Source organism: Budorcas taxicolor, chromosome 5 (assembly GCF_023091745.1).
Source record: "Budorcas taxicolor isolate Tak-1 chromosome 5, Takin1.1, whole genome shotgun sequence".
NCBI classification, from domain to species: domain Eukaryota; kingdom Metazoa; phylum Chordata; class Mammalia; order Artiodactyla; family Bovidae; genus Budorcas; species Budorcas taxicolor.
In genome coordinates, this window is record NC_068914.1 from 117,747,425 (window position 1) to 117,774,032 (window position 26,608).

The window sequence follows — 26,608 nt, forward strand, 5'->3', positions numbered from 1 at the left end:
AAATACTGGACTTATTCCTTGCCATCTTCCATGTAAACAGGTGGTTTAGTTAATAAAAAATAAAACATGGGAAATTAGTGTTCAATGTAATGCACAGAAATTGATGTGATTAGACATAAAGGTAAAATATCTTTGAGCAAATATATACCTAACACAGACTTGGTAGAGAAGGGTTTTCAAGTCTGGCCAATATACTGAAATGACCTATATTAAATAGGAACGAATTCAACCACTTGATAAAGTAACTCAGGAATATTACAAAATGCAATCCCATGTTTCTGGTGAGCAGCATCTCTTTGCAAACATGACAGTACAATCTTTTGGACTGAAATGGAAGACACTTTGTAAACAATTTTCCTAGTGTGTAGAACATCCAAGGCTCAGTTTTATGTTTTACTTGAATATTTCTTGATGAAACAATATTATATCTTTAGTCACTTCTTTAAAAGGAGATGTCAGAGGTTGAAGGTCAAAGGTCAAGTTGAGAGGGAAAAAAGGATAAAATTAAAAGTAAGTAATGGTAGAAGATGGAGATGATGGAATGCATGGGATTTAAACATCTATAAACTGCAAACAAAGGTTTATTTCTAAAGTAGTTCCCCTTCCAGTGGCTTCTGGAGCCTGCCAATTTCAACACCCATATTTGTCTTGTCTGATAAAAATGCTTTAATTCTGTATAATTGAGGACCCCGAATGGCATGTCCCTTTGGTCTATGACTGACTACTAAATTAGTACACCTCACAGTCAATTTTTCTGTCAGAAAAGGACCTACAAAGGAGGCTCTTTCCCTTTACATTTTTACTAAGTAGCAATGAATAGGTTGCTCTGCCACTGTTTATTCTTCAGTAAGTATATGGGAAAAAAACCTGTCACAGGCAGAAAAAAGATGAGGAACACAAACGTCACATCTTTGAAGAAAGAAAAGTCCTGATACAACTAACTTATAAAAGTCCACTTTTTATATAAAAATATACATTGTAGGCTGACCTTGAGAAACAACGGAAATCAAAACCTGCCATCTTCACTCCTTCTCCCCCATTCAGTAACAAAGGATTTATTTGTTGCTATGGAATCATTCCACTGCATGAGACACCCTCCATACAAAAATCAAAAGGTGAAGGATGCTCAGCTCCATTAGTTGTTTTACCATCATTCAGAAGCCAACTGTAGTTTAATTCTTCCTACTTCTCCCTTTCTCCCTTGATTCAATTGGACTTGGCTCATCTTTGAATTAACCTCTTTTAATCCGTCTCCTACAAAGAAAGCAAATCCATTGTGGGTAACTAGCTCTGCTGCTCACCACCCAGGCAGTGAAACCACAAGGGAGGGCACATGTGAGAGCCTCAGCCCCAGCAAGGGTGGTGGTGAGGGGTGAGCCCAGCAGATGCAGTCTTGCACTACAGTCTTCAGCTCCTAGTTTGGTTCTCTGCAGGAGTGTTAATCCAAATTCGTGCGATGCTGAGTGAACTCCATGCCAACACACTGCTAGTGAACACAAGACAGTTCTGGCTACTGTCTTAAGCCACTACTGTGAGGGCTTAAGGTGGCCAAGATGAAGATTTATATAATGCATTGATATTCTGTTACATTCTGACAATGGTATGGTTCTTGCCATCTAATCTGTTAATTTGCAAATATTCAAAGAATCTCTACTATGTGGCAGGGCAACAACCCAGAAGTTATAACAGGGCCATGGTATTCTGGTTTTATCCAGTTGCTTATTTGGGAATCTACTGCTTACCCTGGATAGGCGGGAATGGCTGCTGGAGGTACCGCTCGGACTGCGCCATATACCGTCCGCCCTCTGCCCCTCAGGTGGGCTCCTCTGAAAGCGGCCGCCGTGGTGGCTGCAGTTGGGTAAGGGAAGCCAGGAACTAAAGGGAGACCCAAAATATGACAGAAATGTCAACTTGCATTCAGCAGCATGTGTAACATCACAACCTGCTTTACAACAATTACAGGAAAGGTGAAAAGGTACCTCCACATCACAACTTTTCTCAAAAAGAAATGGAAATATGTGATATGCCATAACTCATTGACACCATGCCTCACTTATCACAAATCATGAGTTTTCTTTGTTCCTTCCCAATTTTGGCCTTGCAATGCAAGCTGATGAGAAACAGGTCAAGAAACTTGAGAACTGCTGCCATAATGGAGACGAGACTTTTCATTTCTACAGCCAGTTTAAGTTTGATATAAACTCTTTCACTGACTGATTATTAATCTTATTTCCAGATGTTATTACATCAATTTAAATAATTATTTTTCATAAGCATATCCTTTTGTGCTTTGACATGCCACCACATTCCAAGGCACACTAAATAGTCTTCAGACACGTCATGAGTCCACCTTACTCTTTATCTAACATGTTTCAATCCAGAAATGAGAGGTGAGAAGGAAACTGCCTCTCCTCTGCAGCCCTGTGTCCTTTAAAGAGGCAGACAGCCTCTAAGGGCCTGTTTTAAGTGTGCTATCCTCTGCAAAGCATGCGACATTGATTCCGTATCCACTGAACTCTGTTTAATTATATCTCTTGCTGGAGCTAAATAGCTCAGGTCAAAATGACTTTAGAGGTACCAACAGAGCTGAGAATAATCAATAAAACTGGAGCAGCGTTTGAGTGGTATTCTACTCAAGGGCCCAGAGCTGACTTGCAGATAGCATGTACATGTTCCGCCAATAGTCCCTTCTTTGTTTGCTTCATTACCAAAGTGCAAAACTAAAATTTTCTTTACATGCCCTCATTCTCTTCTACCTTTTCTGACTATTTGTGCTTTATGGCCATCTTAACATTTGATCAAAAAGATTCCAGCACAGGACAGGGCATTAATGATAGTATTTAACTCTCTCGTGAATGCCTCCTTTTCAGTTACGTGTATTTGGGGGTACAAAAAGACCAATACATCGCTGTTTACTCACAACAGTCAAACTCTCAAACTCCATGCCAGGTCAACATAGGCTACTTACTGATTAAAGGAATGTAAGTGTTGATGCCCCCTCTTCCTGACAGGGGCACGGCTGCATCGTTGCCTAGAGACACATCTGCTTGGAAGCTGGATGCTAAGTGTATTCAGGAAATGAAAAGGTGCAAAAAGATTACCAAGGAGTAGGAAAGTGAAAAATAATAGATTTATATATATATATATAAATAAATACATATGTAAATAGCACAAATGGAAAAATTAACTTAAATACTACCTGCATACAACTCAGGGCCATATACAGCTCCAACTACTGGGCTTAATTTCCAACCTGAAATGGAAGAGAGGACAGTGAGCAAATGTTTAAGACTACATGAGGAACAGACAGAAGGTAAAGGAGGGCTTCAGATGCTCTGGATTTGTTTTTGCCTGGTACCATCTTCTTTTTAGGATGCTGGTGGGTGTTTACATGAGAGGGTGATGATATTTTTGGACCTGACCCTCTTTAAGCAGGACTAGCACAGTGAAGGGATAATGAAGATTTGGTGGAGGGAGAGGCGGTAGGGGAAAGAGGAGGTGAGAAAAAAATTGGGAGGGAGGAAGGAAGGAAGATGGAGAGGGAATGAGAGAAGGAAAAAGAAATACAAATAAATCCTTGGGGTTTTGTACACTGTCTCTCACAGAACGGCTAAATGACCTAGTCCTTGTTTAGAAGAAGGGAAAAAGGCACAATATACGTAATTTGGTATCGCACTGTGATGCGCTGTCTTCTATATCATCTTGACATTGTTTATTACTCTAGCTGTTTTATTATAAAACAGTATCCTTTGACTGAATTAAAATCTGACCTGGACCTCTGAACTCCAGGTTCATTTATAGCATGCTAATGGTATTCTGGGTAAATGGAAATCTTTCATTGGGATTTCCCATTGAGATTTCACTGGAATTTATTTAACCAAGTCACCAAGGAGAGATATGCAATGATAAAATTCAAGGTATGTTCCTAACTTTGGTGCATGTCTTCTGAGATTTTAATTTATAAGAAGCATATTTACATTAATCAGACTTTTAAGCTAAATAATACAAGACCACTACAGAACATTAGTGTAAACATTTTAAGTATTTCTAAACAACATTAGGTTTGATGTCACTTTAATTTCTACATTTCCTTTTTTATATTTATAGGAATATGGTAAGTGGTTAAAAAAAAAAAGAGAGAAATGTTCTATTGCCCACTGATAGAGTAGCATTCTACAAGAAAAATCTTAATGAATATTTCTTGAATTTTACCATTTTATAAAATTTTTACAAATAAATAAAGCCATTTTATTTTTCTGAAAAATTGGCCCTTTGGTTTAATTCTTTTATAACATTGCAACATTGTGTCACTGCTAAGTTGCTTCAGTCGTGTCCGACTCTGTGCGACCCCATAGACGGCAGCCCACCAGGCACCCCAGTCCCTGGAATTCTCCAGGTAAGAACACTGGAGTGGGTTGCCATTTCCTTCTCCAATGCATGAAAGTGAAAAGTGAAAGTGCAGTCGCTCAGTCGTGTCCGACTCTTCGCAACCCCAGGGACTGCAGCCCACCAGGCTCCTCCGCCCATGGGATTTTCCAGGCAGGAGTACTGGAGTGGGGTGCCATCGCCTTCTCCGATTGTGTCACTGCTACTCTATAAATATGCGACTGGAAAGACGAAAAGGCCAATCACCAGATTTAAACGACTATAAGCAAAGACATTACTCAAGAGAAAACCCATTCATTTGGAATCATTCCAATCCCCCATTCATTATTTTATGTGCCTATAGGCATGCCTCTTCATTATTCTGCATGAAAATTTCAAAATTTGTCTTTAAATCCTACTGGAGTTGTAAAAGCACAAATATTCTGCATTGTTAGACAAGTCAGGAGACTCAAAGCCAGTAAGAACATGCTGAGAATTCACCAGAAGGCACCTAGCATGCTCTTTGCAGAATCTCTTTTTAACACAGCAGCTGAAGGTTTCTAAAGTCTGCCTCCAGTAGGCTTGAGTAGTGATTTAGAATAATATCAAAAAATGAACTTTTCCTTTCCTATCAGTGGCACTACTACTTAAGCACTCCCTTTAAATGCATACAATGGATGCACATGATAATAATGGAATATTGTCAACAAAAGCTTGAATATGTTTAATTTTGTACACTTTACAATGTATTTTTACGAGTGTTATGTCACTTGATTTTCACAAAACTGAAAAAGAGTGCTAAGATAGGCACCACTTCTGGGACAATGAGTAAATATCCATATTATATTTCCCTGGGCTTTATTTCCTGAAGAATAAGCTAAGAGGGCTGGATTTTGATGACTTCTAAAGAAGAGCCTGGTGGTGCTAAAATTCTGGCTGCCACTTGAGAGTGGTGTAAACAGAAATGGGTTAGGAAACTGGCCCACTGTCACAGAGTAAAATGGAGAGACAGATTAAACAGGAGAATTCCTTAGTCTTCTCAATTCCAGTCAGTAGCTCTGTCTGTCCCACTGGATCTAAAGGAAATCCGACATACTTTGCCTCTCCTTATTTTGTTTAAATTTGATTTTTTAAAAATCAAAATTGCAAAAACTTGTTTTTGTGAAGCAGTGAAAAGAAGAAAACAAAAGGTAACTTGGAAGGTGATGGTATCCCAAGATACACCACTAGTAAAATGACTAAGGAAAATGCAAGTTACGCTAATAAATGCAAATTATGCTATACTCCATCTGAAAAGCTGAGCTACACATATTTATTGAAGGCCAACTAATACATTTCTTCTTGACTTAAGACATTACCAGCACATACTGTCGTACTCTAGCAAAAGAGGGAGAAACTCTTCTTTTTACTCTAGATAAAATCTCATGCAGAACTCTAAAATATACAATAGTGAATGAGGTTCTTCAAAGTAGAGCCATGGGCCTCAAGACCCAGTCCATTCAGTTTTCTTTCCCCCCGAAAGATGGTCCTGTGGAACACAGTGTGCAAAACTACTCTTGTGCTACAGATTAAAATTATATCCTGTCTTACTCAGGCAACATGAATCTAGATTAACTTTGACAACCGAAGCAGAAGTTCTGTTTTTGTTAAACAAAATATTTGCAGAAAAATTCCCACTTAATGAGAAACATTTATAAAACTCACTACATAACATGTAACCATCAAATATAAAATATTTTTATTTTTACACAAACACATACCCCGTGGCTATTACCTCTAGAGCATTCCTTTAAAAGGAGAACAAGAGGTCAAGAATTATTCCACTCATGTTCAGATAAGTAAGATCTTGAACAAGCCTAACATATTACAAAGAACTTCAGCAGCTAAAAGAGGGTTATGAGCAGGAATCTCAAATGACATGCTCACACTATATAACATGGATTTTACTGAGACTAAGACTGTAATAATTAAAAAAACCAAAAAGGTAATTTATAAAAATTAACTCTGCCAGGTAAAAAAAATACTTCAATGTACATGAAAAAAATTGAAGACTGAAATCAAGAAAGTCTTTGATGTTTGTGAAAAGTTCATGTATCTATACAAGAATAGATGACATAAGTGACATTTTCCTGAAGATGATTCGTAACCTCTTACCATTTGCATATGGTGTGACCATCTTCTTATTGGTCATTACACGTGCTGTAGCATTATTCACCTACAGGTACAAAGTAGAAAGGGGGGGCAGGGAGGAAGGAGACCCCATTAGGGAACATGGAGGTGCTTATTCAATAACAAAGTATTCAGTTTACAATGCAAGTTTCAGAGATAATTTATTTAAATAATACAGCAATATAAAATATTAATATAGTGTTTTAATTAAAGTGTTCATTAAATGAGGCTAACAAGAGTAAAATACAGTTTCTTGGTCTTCAAATGGAAAACTAGGGCAACTTTACCACCCAGGACTCCAAAGAAAAAGTACATTTGCAAGTTCTTTGGAGATCTTTTAACAGAGAAGTCTCTGCACTGAGGAAAATACGGAAAAAATTGGAAAGAGCCCTGTTGGCATGTGAACTTTGAAGTTCATTAATAAAACAGAGGCTTGCTACATTGGTTCAGGAAACAGATTTACAGGAAGATAGGAGAAAAAAAATCTGTGGATCTGATCTGTTCTTATGTTTATCGTTGTTTACATGCTTGTATAAAATTTTACTGTTTGAAAAAAAAAAGTATAGGAACTTAGATTCCTATATTGATAGGCTTTAGGACTATTTTGAATTTTCTTGATTATGTGCCCTCCTCATTTAAAAAGAAAGTTTTCAGAAGGCTGTTAAATCAGGCACTTAAAAGAACTGAAAAAAAAATAAAGCTTTATGTTTCTTTTGTTTTATGGTACTCTCTACCCTCATTACAGAACTGCATAATTAAAGCATTCTCAGTGCTAAGGTAAGTAGGCATTATAAAGATGGTGCTGATAAACAAAAGATGAATGGGGCTTAGAAGCCAGGATCCTGTAGTCAGTCCAGTGTCAGAATCAGCTCCAAAGTTCTTGCAAGGAGGGTAGAGCCTTACCACAGAACCTGGTTATATACTATGTTGTCAGGTACATAGAAACAGACCAGTTTTTAAAAGAATTATAAAACATAAAAATTATACAAAATGTTTTATTTCACTCTGTGGATTTATATTATGTTAAATTTGAATAGCAATAAATTTGCTACCAAAAACTCCACCAATTGTAGGTGGAGTTGGAACCAAAAATGTTTTGTGTTTTTTTAAGATTTGTATAGTGATCACCTTCCTATGTGAGGAAGAGCTTGAAACTTCATTTACTCTAGTTTGCCCATAAAATCATATCAACATTTCACATTTAAAAAGAAAGAATGGGATACAACAATGATGAGACTGAGAGCATGCAGTTAAAAAACACACACACACAAATAAAAGAAAGAAAAAAAAACAATCAATTTTGGAAAGACGGGAGAAAGTGAAGAGCGAGGCTCTCACAGACAAGGATTAGAATGGGTCAAGAGCTTCTACTAGCTGCTAGAGCAGAAAGCACCCAAGCACTTAAAGGAAAAATGGCCAGAACCAATCAGAAACCACCAGTCAGCAAAGAGACCAATAGCTGCACAGAACAGAGAAGGGGCGGGAAGGACTAGGGAGGAGGATGGGAAGAGAGTGGGTCAGGAGAACAAAAAGCAAGGGAAGAGAACAGAGAAAGTCAGGAAGGCTGTCACGGGCAGGAGAGAGAGCTGTCAAGGGCAAAGAAGGGACAGTCATAGCTACAAACAGAGGTCTGGGAAAGAGGAAAAGGAGGAAAGGAAGTAGGGGCAGGAAGTGCATTAATAAAACCAGCCAAACTGGAGTTCAGTAACTCTGAGTAAGATGTGCAAGGGGAAAAAAATCACCATGACGTCAGTACTCAAACAGCTCAGACGGCTACAAAACAATATGTACATCCAGAGTCCAGGCGGCATTACTCAACAGCATTGAAAATAAAAGGGGGAAAGGAAAAGGAAGAGGAACAAGTCAAATCACATTTTGTAGTGTTAATGTGAGATGGCAGATGGACTTTTTCTTTCTTATTTGTTCGTAATTACATTTTTAAAAAGCTTCTTCTCTACTGCTTTGGTTTCACTTACCGCCAACGGGCACCATCGCCAGCATTGTGTATAGTTACCATGGAAAGAGTGAGTCAAGTGAAGGGCCCTAAATGCTAAACCATTGGAAAGGGAGGGGGGGGGAAAAAAAGCAAAATATGCAGACATCTTACTCAAAATGGTGGCTTTTATATTTCATACTTTTAAAAACTGGGAAAGGGGAAAGGAGCCAGTTAACCTTCACCGCGTGATGAAAAGGGCCAGTGAGCACCAGGTGGCCAACTCAGTCTCAGTTTTAGTACATGCTACAGGTGGCCACCCAACCCTCTGCTGGAGAATTTTATCCAGTAATTGCTGAAATTCTGGATATTAAATATATTTAAAAACCACATGAGTTTTGGATTCTTTCCTCCCCACCTCCCAACCTCTACTATCTTTTATTCCTTACTTATTACACGCAGGTGGAGGCAAACTGGACTCCCAAGAGAGAGAGGATACTGGCTGGCCCCTTGATTCATTACAGGACACATTTCTAAACTGGACAGTTTTTAGACGTTTTCAACGTTAGTTTTATTTTGGCCTGATTACAGGACTTCAGAGTCTCGCAAACCGAAGCAAAGGAAAAAAATCAAGAGAGTAGAAGGATGAACATCTCAGAGGAAAAAAGTAAATGAAATCAAATACATATACATTCGCACACAGGTAAATTGAAAGGAAAACCCCCAAACAATCAAAAAATGGGGGGGGAGGAGGATAGAAGTGTTACTTTTACAGCATTTTAGTGCAAGAAAGTGAAGGACACAGAGACACAATACACACACCACAAACAAGACAGGGTTCCAAATGTGAAGTAAGTGAGGCAATACATAAAAAGAGAAATAAAAATATAAACCAGAAGTTGAATTATTGAAGACATGCACCTCGATTTTACGGCCCTCTACCACGGTGCCGTGTAATTTCTCCCTGGCCCTGTCTGCATCAGCACTATTCTCGAAAGTTACGAACCCGAATCCCTGCATGCAGCGGGAGAAGGGGGGAAAACATGCACATCGTTATATTGAAGTACTCATTTCTTGGTAAATAGAAAAAAAAAAAAATCACAGTATGAAACTGACATCAGCAACAACTCAGCAATACTCTCCCAAAGTCACATTGTTGGTCCATGCATATTTTGTAAAGGGAAATGAAATCCAATAAAAGGATAAAGAACTATAGTAGTAGTGATAATAGTAATAATGTGATTAACAACAACAATAATAATAATGAAATAAAACAAAAAGCATGTGAGGCCAGACCAAAACTGAGGTATAGAGTTACTCGGGTCAAACTAGTCAACCGAGAACCTGAACATTTAAAAATAATCCTATCTTTCTCTTTTCATGCTGTTAATGTACATGTCCCTTTATCTAATACTAAAAAATAATCAAATCTATTACTCCTCAGCAACTTCTATATGAAGCTTGATATTTGGGTGCCAGCGTCATAAAATGACTTTGTTAGGAGGTCTAACCATTTTAGCTTCACTTGGCCTATGTCTTACAGCACCATCAATTCCTCTGGGAACGGAACAATTTAAGACATAGTGTGGATGTTTGATTCGTGGGTACTGGGTGTGGGAGAAGTGAGCACTCATGTTCGTCTAAGCAAATGAAAAGACCATTAGGCAGTGGTCGATTATAACTTTTCTTCAATGTGAATTTTAAACGAACAGATTGACACAAGAGTAAGAATATGTTCAGCTGGAGTTCAGAAACTGCTTATCCAGATCTGCCTAAATTATACATCTGTTGAAGCCTACTCAATGTGTTCATTTTTTTCCACATGTAGAGAGAAAAGGAATCATCAAAAGACAGTGGGAGTGAGATCTACTTGGTGACATGAACTGCGTACTATTCAGCAGGAAAGAATACCATAGAACAGCAATAGGATTAATTTATTTGTCCACCATAGACACTGGAAACAAACAAACCATGAGGCTTTCATTCGTCAGCAGAAAATGCAGGAGACCAGGGAGCTAACCCGCTTTACTCCTTTGTGTGTATGTGCGTGTGCTGTCGCTTCAGTCGTCTCTGACTCTCTGCGATCCTATGGACTACAGCCGCCAGGCTCCTCGGTCCATGGGACTCTCCAGGCAAGAATACAGGAGTGGGATGCCCTTTCCTCTACTTCCTTTGTTCACGCTATATCTGAAAAGCCACTCTGGGTCATCATCCTGCTACCAATTTCAACACCAGCAGGATTTACTATATACTGCAGGACTATTTCAAAAAGCACTTCATCAGCTTCATTCTAGGCGCCTTGTCCTTGTCTCGCTACTCAGCAACTATAACAATTTCTCAAGCTATTTTCCTCTGTAGAGCGGTAACTTCTTAGAGTTTTTGGAGACAGTCCTCATTTTTCAATAGCTTCACTGTCCCTCTAGCATTCTTTGAATATTCCATTGTAGGATAACCGGAACCCTTTATTTTTACTGAAGTTCTGCTTTGCTGCTTAATCCATGAGCACTCCTATATATATGACACATATTCTTAACTGAGATGGCCAGTAATGTGCACTGTTCGATAAGATTTTATAAAAGCAATTTCATCATTCCGAAGGATCTGATGACTCAGCATCTAAATGATTATACGATTGGGTAGCAATCCGTGGAGGATTCCAATGGATTACCTCCACCTTCAATCTGGATATCTAGAAAGTGAAATGCTAAGCTGAAAAGAATTTTTTTGTAAAAAATATGTAGCTTAGGATATAACACTATGGGTAATTTTAATGAAAAATGTTCCTTTAAAATGTATATGTGTTGAAAATATCAATGGGAACTCATTTTCAGAAACAAATTTTGATATCAAGATGTTATAGCCACTTTGACAACTCAAGTTGTACAAGGGCAAGCTACTAATTAATTATTCCATCTGTCACACTAGCATCTAAGGCAGGAAGCCAGTTCTCCAATCCTGGAGAGCCCTCCAATAGGAAAGTCAAATCTTTTAAAAAAGGTTGCAGGTTGTAATGAGGTTTTGTATCACATTTTAGAAGTACTATAAGCTGTAATTCAACTGTTTGTCACAGCCTCATACATTTGATACCTTCAGTTAAATTATAGTGAACTATAAATTATCTGATGTCCAACTAGCACCTAAGTTTTTAATTCTAGCACTGACTATCTGTATCTATATACCCATATACATACATACATACTTGTCTTTTAAATACACCCATGGGTAGAAAGGATTAACCTGTTGGTCTCCTTTTGAAGTAAAGACATGGAGTCAACCTGAGGTTAAGGACTCAAGCATCAACAAGGCCCAGAGCAACAGCAAGGTCTTCTTCCTTCTGTGTAGCTTTTTTTCTACAGCTAATGGTGAGAAAATTAGAAATTACACTTCAAAATCTAAGTTCTGAATTCCATTAACTAAATTACATTAGTCCTACAGTTTTTTAAATTTCTGCTTTCAAATCTAATTGTTAAATGTGTTCTATGATCCTCCTTTCTGTAATGTGTTGATGGGCCATCTGTGACACAGTGGCTGCATGGTATCATAAGCATTGGCAGCTCATGGTCAGCAAATGACAAAGTTTAACATTGAAGCCTACACGTGTAAGATTTTTTTCAATATGACTTTAGTATTCTGGAACAAAATTTCACTTTTAAATGCTTTTAAAATATTTTATAAGGAAAAGTACTTATAAACTAAAAGAAATTCTAATTAAGGTACCAAAGACTTAAAAATGAAGCCATCTTTACAGGCATATTTACTAACCTAAGAGGAGGAAGAAGGCCTTGTTGATAATTTTGGGATTTCTTGATAAGAAACACAGAGCTAAGAGGATTTCTTTCTTTCCTTCAAAGGTAAACAGACCTTGTGTCAGGCAGAGAAACAGCCCCCCAGCTGTCCATGTCCTAATCCCCTGTGAATGTGTTCCCTTACAGGGCAGAAGGGGTTTTGCAGATGTGATTAAATTAATGACCCTGAGATAGGGAGATGATCATGGATTATCCAGGTGAACCCGATGTAATCCAAGGGTGCTTACAAGTGAAAGAGGAAAAGAGGAGAGTCAGAATCGAAAGGCTGGGCTGGCCATTGCTGACTTTAAAGGTGCAAGGGAGGCTTACAGGCCAAGGAATGTGGGCTGCCTCCAGAAGCTGACCAAGGCAGGCAGTGGAGCATCCATCGCTTAGCGCCACCTGAAGGAAAACAGCCGCTGACACCTTGATTTTAGCCTAGTGAGACCCTCTTTGGACTTCCAATCTCCGGAACTGCAAGATAATAAATCTGTGTGGTATTAAGCTACACAGTGTGGCTTATTGTGTTTGTGATGATTTGTTCAGAAGCACCAGGAAATTAGGATACACTTCTCAGGATTAAGGTCTGTGATAAGGAAGGGGAGAAGCATCACCAGCATTTTTGGAGTATTGTTCTTAAGTACTTTTATCTTGAGTGGAAATTTCAAACAGGTGATTTTCCATCAACTCAGCTTCCTTCCTACCTGCTTATCTGTCACATTTACAATTTGGTTTTATGAATATTAACTCAAAGTTTGAAAAAAATTTAAAGTACTGCTCCTTTAATAAAATTTACCCATTTTTGAAAATGTGCCAGGAATTGAGCTAAGGATATTCACAGACTTATAATAAAGTTACTAACAGTAAAACTCGCTTCCACAAAATTATGCTTAATGTTTCTTTATTCTTAGAAATCTAATTCATATTAAGTCTGGTCATTTGGATCTCTTGTTTCGAAAAAAAAAATTCATACAATCATGTCTAAACCCAATGGTTTCCTTAGAAGAGCTTCAAAATGATCATACATTTATCAAATAGGAAAATGTAGTAACTCTCTGAATAATCACAAACTCTTAACAGGAGTAACTATTTAAGGTATGTAAGAAGATAAAGAACAGATAAACAAAAAGTAAAGTTTTATTTTTAATTAAAAAAATTATGTTGACACATTTGCTTGTACCAGAACTATCTGATAGAAATGTAACATAAGCCACATATATAATTTCAAATTTTCTTCTAGCTACAGTAAAGTAAAAATTTGTGAAATGAATTTCAATAATGTATTTTATTTAAGCCAGTATATATGACATAATTGTAACATGGCATCATTATAAAACCACTATTAGTGAGATGTTTAAGATTCTTTTTTTGATCTAAGTCTTTGAAATTGGCATTTATTTTATACTTAAAGCACATCCTCAATTTAGACTTGCCACATGTCAAATGGTCAGTATGGCCACTGCACTGGACAATACTCTTAACAAGGTTCTCGGCTTCCAAAGTTCTTCTATGTTAATAATTTAAACTTATCAGTGTTAATTCATGATTTAGCAGCTATCTTAGCTGTCTTTTGGAAATTAAGAGATGCTGTATTTATCAGGTGTATGGTGTGGTTAAAACTTCGACAGAGTGTGACAAAAATGTTACTATCTGCCTTGACATCCATTTGTCATCAAGGGCACACAGGAGCCGAATAACTGTTACCTTTTTAGTCTGGCCTCAGACTGCAATAAATAACAAGCAATAGGATGAGCATTGTAAAAATATCTTAAAATTTGTATAATCTTTGAATTTTTCCATCTCAGAAGAATGAGAAAGAAAATTTACCATGTAACTTTTAAGGGAGAAATCAAAAGCAGATGGTTCTCCTGGGTATGGCCAGAACACAGAAATTAAAAAATAAATAAAAGAAAAATAAAACTAAAACCCATAAAATGGTAACAAAAGAAAATAAACTAAGACTTTTGGAATTACATGCACTGTTAATTCAGTTTTAAATATAATGAAAACATTTCATTTCAGCATTACCCATCAAATTTTACCAAAAATCACAAACGCCTACTTAGTGCAATTTCAAAGACAGTCTTTCGACCATATTTAGAAATAAATAATTTCCCTTTGCATAAAATCAAGAGCCAGGGAAATAGGAGAGAAATTACAGCACACTTCTTATGTCTGAGGAATGGGAATAAACATTTTATCTTCCCAAACTCCAGTCTAAACTATAGCTTAACCCAAACCCAGATTCCCATCATTCCAGAAAGCCACCTGAGAGAAGTAATGAGAACACATTAACTAAAAATCCACTAGAAATCTCAATAATTGTTGCTGTGCTCTATTTTGCAGTCCTTTAGTGGACTTAATAATTGACACTGTCTGAGGAAGTGCAGAGCTTCTACACAGTCAGTATTTGTAAGACATGTCCCTTCAAAAGTGACAACTGTACTTCAAAGTGTGTTGACAAAACTCTATGGAAAATCTAAATGTTAGAATCTGTGTATTTCTTTTAAAATAAGCTTGATAATTATCACAAATGAATTGCTATAGGGCTGGGTGATGGTGAACAGGATTGTGGAAGGTCTGAATTTTAACAATGGAAGAAACTTTTGAAAAACTAGTCAGTCATTGAAAGTGTCTAGCAGACAGTACAAGGTCAAGAGTATTGGTTGTTGAACTAGGTGACCTTTAAGAGTTCTGTTTAAGATTTCTATGTGAGATTTCTATATTTTAAATGGCTAACCACCAAGAACCTACTGTATAGCAAAGGAAACTCTGCTCAATGTTATGTGGCAGCCTGAATGGGAGATGAGTTTGGGGAAGAATCGATACATGTATATGTATGGCTGAGTCCCTTCACTGTTCACCTGAAATCATCACAACACTGTTAACTGGCTGTACTCCAATACAAGAATAAATTATTTTCCTTCCAATAAAAAGAAGAAAAAAAAGATTCTACGTTAAGAAAATTGACTGGAAGGACATACATGAGAATATTGTGAATAATCTCATTAATGAACTATGTATGTCCCCCTTCTCATTAAACATCATGTTTTCCTTTTATAATGATTTTTTAAAGGGTGCTTTTTAAAAATTGTTACTTAAAGGATCTATGAGGAGAGTGAAAATATAATTTACTGTTCAAACTAAGACACTTTGAGGGAGAAATAGGACATTAACAATTATACTAAAACAACAGGTATAAATTAGAACAACTAGGTATAAACTAGGATATATGGCTGCTCTTGCCATACGTTATCTTCTTATTGTTTGTACTAATACTTTGTCATGACTGGTGAAATCTGGAGGATCAATAAAGCTATTCATATCTGTATAATCATTTTCTAGATTCTGAGTACATTAGTTAATTTTTTTCGTAGGGGTACCATTTTTCATCATATATCTTAATTGGACATTTTCAAAAGGATAGTCTATTCTTTATTTCAGTTAATCATAGAAAACTAAATACAGGTGACTTTGTCTGTACAAAAGAGTAGGGGGTAAAAGGAAGATTTAAAAAATCACATGAAATAATTTAAATAAATATGTATGTATATGCATGTTAATGAAATAAATTCATTTCATAACAGCCAAATTCAGAATATGCAGGTCAAAGGAGAAAAAAGGAAAGTAGTCAATAACAAAGAAGCAACTACTTTCTGGAACACAGAAATCCTACTGCCCAGGCAAGCTAGAAAGGTAGGCTATTGGTAGGCAGGGAAGAAACGGGCATGGCAGCAAAAGTGTTCATTTTGTTTTTAAAGGGGTATATTCACAAACCCGGGTCCAATATTCTCATAAAAAATAAGACATGGCAATAAAGAGATGCTCTTTGTCTTGCAGCCCACTTGGTTAAATATTGTTTTACATGTAAGTATTACTTATGTCTAAAAACTTGTCAGTTTTTCCATTATTGCTTCAGAAAAAGTTCAATAAAGCTAACTTCTGTATAGAAAAGCACTCTGTTAAAAGACTGAACAATTCTTAGCTAAATATGTAAGTTTCCTTTTCTCTGGTTCCTTCCAAGACATGTGGTAATTTTATAGTCAAGTCCAGACACAAAAGAAATGAGAAACTAAACTTAATTTACAAAAACCAAAGTACTCATTACTTTATCTTAGGTGGATCCCGGAAGAGGCATCTAGGTTTTGACTCCAAAATAAATCTCTATTAATAAGCCTATTCCATAAAAGAACTCTGGGTAACAGTTAAGAAGGGCAAAGGATGAAGACAGGTTTTGTATCAGTTCTGGAAGGCAGGTGCAAGGCAATTCTGAATTTTGTTCTTTAACACATTTTCCAATCAGTACGTAGTCTATCTCCCCTGCAGTAGCCCAAAGAAAAAGGGGCAGTGAGGACACAGCATAAGCTGAGAGAAGGAGCATATACTTTTAGATTCCCCAAAGAGAAAGGAAGGCTTGTGTCATTTTAAATGAAAACTACAGGGGAGAAGCAATTGAATTGGATAAATTAAAAAATTTTTGGTAGTAGGCAAATCCTTGAAGTCAGTGAAAGAAGCCTTAGAAAGATCAATTTCCTTTGCTTCACAAGAATTCAAATTATTTTCTTGGTAAGGAGCAAGTCCTCAATGCCTGATAGAATTTTATTGGGCTTCTGGCTGTTAGAGTCTAGCAAAGAGTATTTTAAGTGCATACACTTAAAACCAAAAACATTTAAACTACTGGTTTAGATAAACAATGTGGTCAATAATCTTCACCTATTTATTTCACATTCACGTGCTTCTCATCTCTAAACCATCGTCATTTTTCCACCTTGTATCTAAAAAGTTCACAAAAAATACAGCAATCTATACAACAAAAGCATAGAAATCCACTGTGAGCAATTACAAATATAAATTGTTTTACTGGTTACGGTTTGAACAGATTTCTCTTCAAAAATACTTACCAAGGTAAGTGCTGGAGAAAGTTCTGTATAGGCATATTAATCTTTAATCTTTTTTTGTTTTAACTGAAAACTAAAAGCTTAAGAGTATAATTACCTCTTTAATAATTAACAAATAAATTATTATAGTCAGAATTAAACACTTAGAGTGTTGATGCATTCTCTAAAGGAAGGGAATAATAATCATACATTTGTATTAGCACAGATGGGGGCAGAAAAGTATTAATATATACAACTCGGTAGGTATGTTATCAGTTCCCAGAGAATGGTGAACTTGGAGTAAGAAACTGAAGAGAGGCAAATATTAGCTCATTTATTCATTTCAGCTTTTCTCAAATTACATTCTTAGAGATTAAATCATAGCGAAGGGCTATGTTCAAAGTTTAGCAGAGATGACCACAGGAAAATTAATTAAAACAATTGGTCTAACCTAAAAGTGCAAGTAGAATGAAATCTAACAAGGTAAATATTTATAAGCCCGGCCCACATCTGACTGTGTCTGTGGTGTACAGTCCATCTGCTGAAGAGGAAGAAAACTCTCAAATAGAACTTTATGAAATTTGGTTCATCAAATATTTTTTCACAACACCACTTTACCATTCCCTCACTTCTAAAAGCGCTGCTGCTTATTTTAGGGAATAAAATTCTAAATCATACAGGTTGGGAATTTAAAATAGCAAACTACTAGGTAAATTATTATGCCCATTCTCACGTGAAAAGCTCCCAACTCATTTGTAACTGAACTAACGTGACTCTCAGCCTCAAGTCTTAGTCTTGAAGCTTGCGTCTGGGTATAACTTAAAGGAGGAAATCCACAGTGAATACCTGAATCTCTTCTCCCTGTGTTTAAGCTTTGTCAAAATTTCCTGAACAGAGAGAGCAAGTCAACTGGATAACTGAAATATTAAATTTCTTCTAAGTATGTAAATTTGAAGTTCCATTTTTCAAAGCTGAATTGTTCTGGTAGAATTCTGACTAGAATTCTCACAGAATTTAACTTCTTTCCTGTCATCTCTCTCTCTCATCCTTTATTATTTTTACTTTCCTGGCTGTGTCCACAGCATGTGGGATCTTAGTTCTCTGACCAGGGATGGAACCCAGGCACCCTGCAGTAGAAGCGTGGAGTTTTAACCACTGAACCGTCTGGGAAGTCCCTCTTTTGTCCTTTAAAATAAGAAGCTTAGGCCAAATTTAAATCTGAGAAAGAAATGGTGCCTCTGGCAGACTTTCTTCCTTACAGCCACACTCTCCCCTCAAACTTCTCACTTTTATCCCATCACTCTCCAATGTAAGATTTAGGAAAAAGTATGGACCCTTGGTGGTTTCTGTATAGAGGTAATCTAATCAAGCTAGATTGCTGGGATACTTTTTGCAGGCTTAAAACAACAACTTAAGTTTTCTGACTACTTACTATTTTAAATAAAACTAAAAGAAACCAAGCACACAATACTGAAATGGAGCTTACCTTAGAGCCACGTTCATTAAAGATTATTTCTACATCTAGGATTTTGCCAAACTGCTGCAGAGACAAAAATAAAAGCATTTACTTATGGTCAGCTTTTTTTCCTATATACTTTACTTTCTTCTGAAAAAAGAGGAGTTTTTTTCTTTTTTCCTTTATTTATTGGACCAATACCAGTTGATATTTCCTCATCATTGAGCTGATAGTTCCATCTTTTAAAATTCACTCACATATGCATCATCCACCTAAATACAGTGGAAGCTATTTTCAGAAGATATTCACAGTGTCACCCCATTATATGCTTCTTCACATGGACAAACTGGAGGTTTTCCTATCTGCAACTCTAAGTTTTGAAATGCTTGTTTTAAGAAGTAAATCCTAAGTAGAAAGATAAACTATCAAAGGCTGTTTTTCTTCCCTTTCTTTTTTAAAAAATTAATAAAAGTGACCATGTTCACTGACGACAAAAAAAAACACACAAAAAAACAAAAAAACCCAGAAAATATAGATTTAAAAAAAAGGAAAAGGGGGCACAGAAAATCAAGATCATCTTTAATCCCATCATCTTAACATTAAAAACATGTTTTAAAATGTTTGTATTTTGGCTGTGCTGGGTCTTCACTGCTGCCTGGGCTTTTCTTCAGTTGCGGAGAGTGGGGGCCATTCTCTAGTTGCAGTGGGCGGGCTCAGCAGTTGTGGCTCCTGGGCTCTAGAGCAAAGGTTCAACAACTGTGGCACTTAGTTGTCCTGTGGCATGTGGGATCTTCCAGGACCAGGGATCGAACCTGGGTCTCTTGCATTGGCAGGCGGACTCTTTATCAGTGAGCTACCAGTGAAACCCCATCTTAACATTTTGGTATCATCTTCCCAGCCTTTCCTTAGGCATGTGTGTGTTTGTATAAAACTATAGACATCTGACATACTATACATATTGCTTTTATTACTTTCCTTAAACTTAGTATACTTATATTTATAAATCTGAGTAACTTTCCAAATCAATAAATATATATTTGTATTATTTCTGTTTTCAAGCATACCAAACATTCATGGACATTATGAATGATTCTATTCATTTGCCACTTTATATGTGGCATGTGGGTTATCAGTTCCCCAACTAGGGACCGAACCTGTGCCCTCTGCTGTGGAAGCACAAGTCTTAAACACTAGACTATCAGGGAAGTCTCTCATCAAGAACCTCTGAAATAATAACTGTATCTTGTAATTAGTTAAGTATTTCAACATTAAGAAAATCAAACAAAGCTAAAAGCACAAAACCTAAATAACTATTGCTACATAGCCAAATAGCTGAGGAGGGGCATACACACACACAGTAATTATTTTGAGGAGAGGTATATATATAAGGTGACCAAACTATCTGTTTTAATCGATAACTGAATAAACTGAATTGAGGGATGGTAAGGGAATTATACATTTTAAGAAATCACTGACAACTGGTGTAGGCAGATCTTCAGTAGACAATATTTTTCTGCCTCAAGAGAAAACACACTTCTGACAGAAGAGGATGTACCCATTTTCACAGACGTCCAGAGATTACGGTTCCATACCATCTCTGATAATGCAGTAGAGAATCTAATAACTCATACTCCTGGGAAGTTCCTTCTTAAATGTAACCTAAATTCTTTATGTTGCCCCTTATATTTTCTGTTGCTCTTCTTTCTATAGAGCTGGAAAACAGCTGGCTACCATTTTCTGTCAAAAAGCTCTTTCAGGGCTTCCAGAATATCATTAAATCTCAACCATGACCTTGTATTTGGTATAGAAAACACTTCCAGGAAGTTGTCTGTAAGTGACAGAACTCTGCTCCAGGGTCTCGTCACCTGGAAGTGGCCACAACCAAGACGTAGACAAGGGTACCTGCTTTTCTGACAAAAATTCGACTGCCACACAAATATTCAGGGAAAAAGACCCCAATCATTTCTTATTCCTAGTTCAAGTTAAGAGTTTGATCAAATTAAGACAGGCAACAACATATTAGTCCAGAAAAAAATTAAGGTTCTCAGCAGCCATTCACTTTTGAGTGATTTTGGGAGGAAGTAAAGCTGGAAGAATGTGTCAGGTAACAAACTAACCCTGTATACATGATTTGAGATCACAGATATTATTTCATTTAATTCACTGCCCTTGAAAGGCAGGAATTACTATCTGGTCTTGATTTTAGCACCTGAAGTCTCACGTCCCAAGAAATCCCTCAGTCCCAGGCAAACTCAGTTCTACGGTCACCTTACGTATGTGAGAACTTGCAAGGCTAATGTCCAGAACAGGCCGGGTGATGGGAATGTTTCTAAAGGGTGATGAAAATACTGACTGAGCTTACAATCCTCAGTGTATTTGTAGTTTTACCCTAAACTATCAATACTAACGACAAATTAGACATTGGCAGATTATATTTTCATTGAAAAGCCAATAAAAGGACTTCAGAGACTTACCCCAAACATCTGCCGGAGGTCAGGGTCCCGGAAGCGGAAAGGAATATTAGAGACATGCAGTCGTTTAGGGGTAGATTTACTTTCTGAATTTTCACTATTTTGTGTCTGTGACTGCTGGCCGTCTGTCTGTGCGCCTCCTTCTGTCTGCTAAGCAAAGAAATAAACAACATTAAGGAAAAAATAAATACAATTATTTCACAGGAATTACATAAAATAAGGTCCTTTCCCATCCTGATCATTTTCAGTGTGTCTTTAAGCCAAAATTACAACTGTCCCTTCAAAGAGAAAAAAAAAACACAAGATGTTATCTATGTTGAAAATGCTATCAGTTCAGTTCAGTTCAGTCGCTCAGTCGTGTCTGACTCTTTGCGATCCCATGAAATGCAGCACGCCAGGCCTCCCTGTCCATCACCAACTCCCGGAGTTCACTCAGACTCACATCCATCGAGTCAGTGATGCCATCCAGCCATCTCATCCTCTGTCGTCCCCTTCTCTTCCTGCCCCCAACCCCTCCCAGCATCAGAGTCCTTTCCAATGAGTCAACTCATCGCATGAGGTGTCTAAAGTACTGGAATTTCAGCTTTAGCATCATTCCCTCCAAAGAAATCCCAGGGCTGATCTCCTTCAGAATGGACTGGTTGGATCTCCTTGCAGTCCAAGGGACTCCCAAGAGTCTTCTCCAACACCACAGTTCAAAAGCATCAATTCTTCAGCACTCAGCTTTCTTCACAGGCCAACTCTCACATCCATACATGACCACTGGAAAAACCATAGCCTTGACTAGACGGACCTTTGCTGGCAAAGTAATGTCTCTGCTTTTGAATATGCTATCTAGGTTGGTCATAACTTTTCTTCCAAGGAGTCAGCATCTTTTAATTTCATGGCTGCAATCACCATCAGCAGTGATTTTGGAGCCCCCCAAAATAAAGTCTGACACTGTTTCCACTGTTTCCCCATCTATTTCCCATGAAGTGATGGGACCAGATGTCATGATCTTCGTTTTCTGAATGTTGAGCTTTAAGCCAACTTTTTCACTCTCCTGTTTCACGTTCTTCAAGAGGCTTTTTAGTTAGTCTACAAAAAATTTAGGTTCTTGCATATTTATAGTATGTTAGTAAAATGGGAGATAGAAGAAAAATGAAATGACTTGAAATATCACATGAAAATACATTAGGAAAACAAGATATAAGAGAAGTACATTATTCCTAGACTCTGCATCACTGACTCAATGGACGTGAGTTTGAGCAAACTCTGGGAGATGGTGAAGGACAGGGAAGCCTGGCGTGCTGCAGTCCGTGGGGTCACAAAGAGTCAGACACGACTGAATGACTGAACAACACTGTGAAAATAAAGAGTTTGTTATGAAGATTCTAGCATTTCTGGTTCATCATTTCAGGATATAAGGGAATATTTTTATATTTCATTCCCTCTAGTAGTTTCGGAGTTTATGGCTACTAGGTTACCAACGTACTCTAATATCATTTATTAAGAAGAGATCCCTAGTGACCAAGGGCATTCTGCTTGAAAACTGAAGAAGCTTCTTAATATGAAACCAATCTGTACTTCCCAATTTATGCACTCACTGCTATTTTAGTAGAGGGAACATTCCTTCTGTAGCTCAGAGCAAAGCTGAATTTATAGTCTGTCGGGAAAGGCTTGAAGGGACCCTGATGAATCTACTACACACAAATATATGCTAGGTTTGTATATATCAGCAGTGAAAGAATAAGGAGGAGTGTGGGTATGCATTTTTGTTTAATTTTTTATGGGTTAATCAATGACTAACAATGTTGTGTTAGTTTCAGTTGTACAGCAAAGTGATTCAATTATACACATACATTTATCTATTCTCCAAATTCTTTTCCCATTTAGGTTGTAACATAATATTGAGTTGAGTTCCCTGTGGTATACAGTAGGTCCTTGTTGGTAATCCATTTCACATACAACAGTGTGTACATGTCAATCCTAAATTCGTTATGGGTGTGCATTTTTAATCTTGAATCTCCTTGGCAATGTCTTCAGTTCAGTTCAGTCACTCAGTCGTGTACAACTCTTTGTGACCCCGTGAATCGCAGCACACCAGGCCTCCTTGTTCATCACCAATTCCCGGAGTTCACCCAAACTCATGTCCATCGAGTAGGTGATGCCATCCAGCCATCTCATTCTCTGTTGTCCCCTTCTCCTCCTGCCCCCAATACCTCCCAGCATCAGAGTCTTTTCCAGTGTATCAACTCTTCGCATGAGGTGGCCAAAGTACTGGAGTTTCAGCTTCAGCATCAGTCCTTCCAATGAACACCCAGGCCTGATCACCTTTAGGATGGACTGGCTGGATCTCCTTGTAGTCCAAGGGACTCTCAAGAGTCTTCTCCAACACCACAGTTCAAAAGCATCAATTCTTTGGTGTTCTTCACAGTCCAACTCTCACATCCATACATGACCACTGGAAAAACCATAGCCTTGACTAGATGGACCTTTGTTGGCAAAGTAATGTCTCTGCTTTTGAATATGCTATCTAGGTTGGTCATAACTTTTCTTCCAAGAGTAAGCGTCTTTTAATTTCATGGCTTCAATCACTATCTGCAGTGATTTTGGAGCCCAGAAAAATGAAGTCTGACACTGTTTCCCCATCTATTTGCCATGAAGTGATAGGACCAGATGCCATGATCTTCGTTTTCTGAATGTTGAGCTTTCAGCCAACTTTTTCACTCTCCTCTTTCACTTTCATCAAGAGGCTTTTTAGTTCCTCTTCACTTTCTGCCATAAGGGTGGTATCATCTGCATATCTGAGGTTATTGATAGTTCTCCCAGCAATCTTGATTCCAGCTTATAGGCATGTGTTAATTTAATTCCTTTTCAATAAATCCTCAAAAAAAACACTATGCTGAGAAATACTTTTGACAAATATTTAACTGGTGTGATATACTTCAAGCATTCAAATAATATTTACTCTGAAGTATTAATCTGACAATTCAAGAACCTTATGTTTTTAACTATTCCCTATGAAGTGCACGCCAAACTGGATAGCTTGCTAAGATAATTTAATTAACATATTTTTTAAAACAGGAGAGGAACCTGCTGTTCTTATTATCTCAACTGAAAGAGCACTGAGAAACTCCAGCAGATTCTGGGTGACATGGAATGGAGTCCCCTCCTCTACTTTAACCTAGTGTTCAGCTAAAAGAAACTAATCAGAGATACTGCTGGCTCAGAGATGTTTGCAACCATCTTGAAATGAAGTCTGAGACTTTATAAAGGATAATCAGGAATGTACTCCAAATGAACACCAGCTTTTCAAGTGTCAATCTAAGGGATGGCAGCTTTTCTTTCCTATTCAGGCTTTGCAGATGGCTTCACTGTGCCATGATTCACATGTTACAAAAATAGCAGAAAAGGGAAGAGCTGTATACAAAGCCATGTTCTGCGAAAGTGCAAGGTTTTTAGTCCTCAATCTGGGCACAGTGCAGACTAAACAAAACACATTCCACTCAAAGATGAAACTCACTTAGTTACTAAAACAGCATCACGGATGCCAAAGCAACTAGCACAAGCATCAATTACAACTGATGCTCATTTGAGCATCTGCCAACTTGCCTCTCACATATCACAGCTGGATCACATAAAACTCTTTCTTCAACCAGTTTCTAGGACCACCAGATCTGAACTGCAGGTGAATTACTCTGAGAAAAGTAAAAAAAAAAAAAAAAGCTGATAAAACTTCAAAGTACAGTTCTATAATTTAATGCAGTCCATGTAGTCTGTAAAAGAGTATGTAAAGTGGTAGGATAAATGAAAACTAATCATTACTTCCAAGTATGTTGCCTGAGGTCCTTATTTGTGGTTCTTGACAATTCTTTTTTTTTTTTTTTAACAGTCCTGAAGATACAACTTATGAAGAAGCCAGATTGGTTAATTTTCCAGCCTTGTGGTAATTACCTAACATTATTCAAAGGTATGAAATCTTTAATTCTCAGAAAACGTGGCAAGTAGAAAAAGTAAACCCATTATTTCCAAAATCTTAAGCCATCTGATTTTAAATACATTTACAAATGGAAGTTTAACATATCTAGCTACAAATACATAAACCATAAGCCTACAGCTGCATGAGTTTTCACAAAGAAAATACACTCCTGCAACAGCATCACTACAAAGCTAGTGGAGGTGATGGAACTCCAGTTGAGCTATTTCATAAAATATGATGCTGTGAAAGTGCTGCACTCAATATGCCAGCACATTTGGAAAACTCAGCAGTGGCCACAGGACTGGAAAAGGTCACTTTTCATTCCAATCCCCCAAAATGCTCAAACTACCGCACAATTGCACTCATCTTACACGCTAGCAAAGTAATGCTTAAAATTCTCCAAGCCAGGCTTCGGCAATATGTGAATCATGAAATTCCAGATGTTCAAGCAGATTTTAGAAAAGGCAGAGGAACCAGAGATCAAACTGCCAACATCGAAAAAGCAAGAGAGTTCCAGAAAAACATCATTTCTGCTTTACTGACTATGCCAAAGCCTTTGACTGCGTGGATCACAAGAAACTGTGGAAAATTCTGAAAGAGATGGGAATACCAGATCACCTGACCTGCCTGTTGAGAAATCTGTATGCAGGTCAGGAAGCAACAGTTAGAACTGGACATGGAACAACAGACTGGTTCCAAATAGGAAAAGGAGTACGTCAAGGCTGTATATTGTCACCCTGCTTATTTAATTTATATGCAGAGTACATCATGAGAAATGCTGGGCTGGATGAAGCACAAGCTGGAATCAAGACTGCTGGGAGAAATATCAATAACCTCAGGTATGCAGATGACACCACCCTTATGGCAGAAAGCGAAGAGGAACTAAAGAGCCTCCTGATGAAAGTGAAAGAGAGTGAAAAAGTTGGCTTAAAGCTTAACATTCAGAAAATGAAGATCATGGAATCTAGTCCCATCACTTCATGGCAAATAGATGGGGAAACAGTGGTAACAGTGGCTGACTTTTATTTTTTTGGGCTCCAAAATCACTGCAGATGGTGATTGCAGCCATGAAATTAAAAGACGCTCACTTCTTGGAAGGAAAGTTATGACCAACGTAGACAGCATATTCAAAAGCAGAGACATTTCTTTGTCAACAAAGGTCTGTCTAGTCAAGCCTATGGTTTTTCCAGTGGTCATGTCTGGATGTGAGAGTTGGACTGTAAAGAAAGTTGAAAGTGAAGTCGCTCAGCCGTGTCCAACTCTTTGTGACCCCATGGACTACAGCCTACCAGGCTCCTCAGTCCATGGGATTTTCCAGGCAAGAATACTGGAGTGGGTTGCCATTTCCTTCTCCAGGGGATCTTCCCAACCCAGGGATGGAACCCAGGTCTCCCCCATTGTGGGCAGACGCTTTACCATCTGAGCTACGAGAGAAGCCCCAAAGAAAGTTCAGTGCTGAGGAATTGATGTTTTTGAATTGTGGCGTTGGAGAAGACTCTTGAGAGTTCCTTGGACTGCAAGGAGATTCAACTAGTCCATCCTAAAGGAGATTAGTCCTGTGTGTTCATTGGAAGGACTGATGTTTAAGCTG

The 26,608-nt window shown here is 37.7% G+C and overlaps 1 protein-coding gene across 3 annotated transcripts in view; it reads right to left on the minus strand.

Annotated features, from left to right (window-relative positions):
• The window catches only part of RBFOX2 (RNA binding fox-1 homolog 2), a 289,442-nt gene that overhangs the window by 15,931 nt on the left and 246,903 nt on the right, over nucleotides 1-26,608 (minus strand). Inside the window, exons 4-10 of one of the 3 annotated variants that reach the window (XM_052641136.1) lie at nucleotides 21,060-21,203; nucleotides 18,616-18,669; nucleotides 9,389-9,481; nucleotides 6,520-6,580; nucleotides 3,200-3,253; nucleotides 2,969-3,061; nucleotides 1,743-1,875 (exon numbers count right to left, since the gene is read on the minus strand). In XM_052641136.1, the coding sequence (XP_052497096.1) occupies nucleotides 1,743-1,875; nucleotides 2,969-3,061; nucleotides 3,200-3,253; nucleotides 6,520-6,580; nucleotides 9,389-9,481; nucleotides 18,616-18,669; nucleotides 21,060-21,203 (632 nt within the window). Of the gene's footprint in view, nucleotides 1-1,742; nucleotides 1,886-2,966; nucleotides 3,062-3,199; nucleotides 3,254-6,519; nucleotides 6,581-9,388; nucleotides 9,482-18,615; nucleotides 18,670-21,059; nucleotides 21,207-26,608 lie in introns of all 3 variants that reach the window. The other 2 variants (XM_052641135.1, XM_052641134.1) reach the window with 2 other exon arrangements.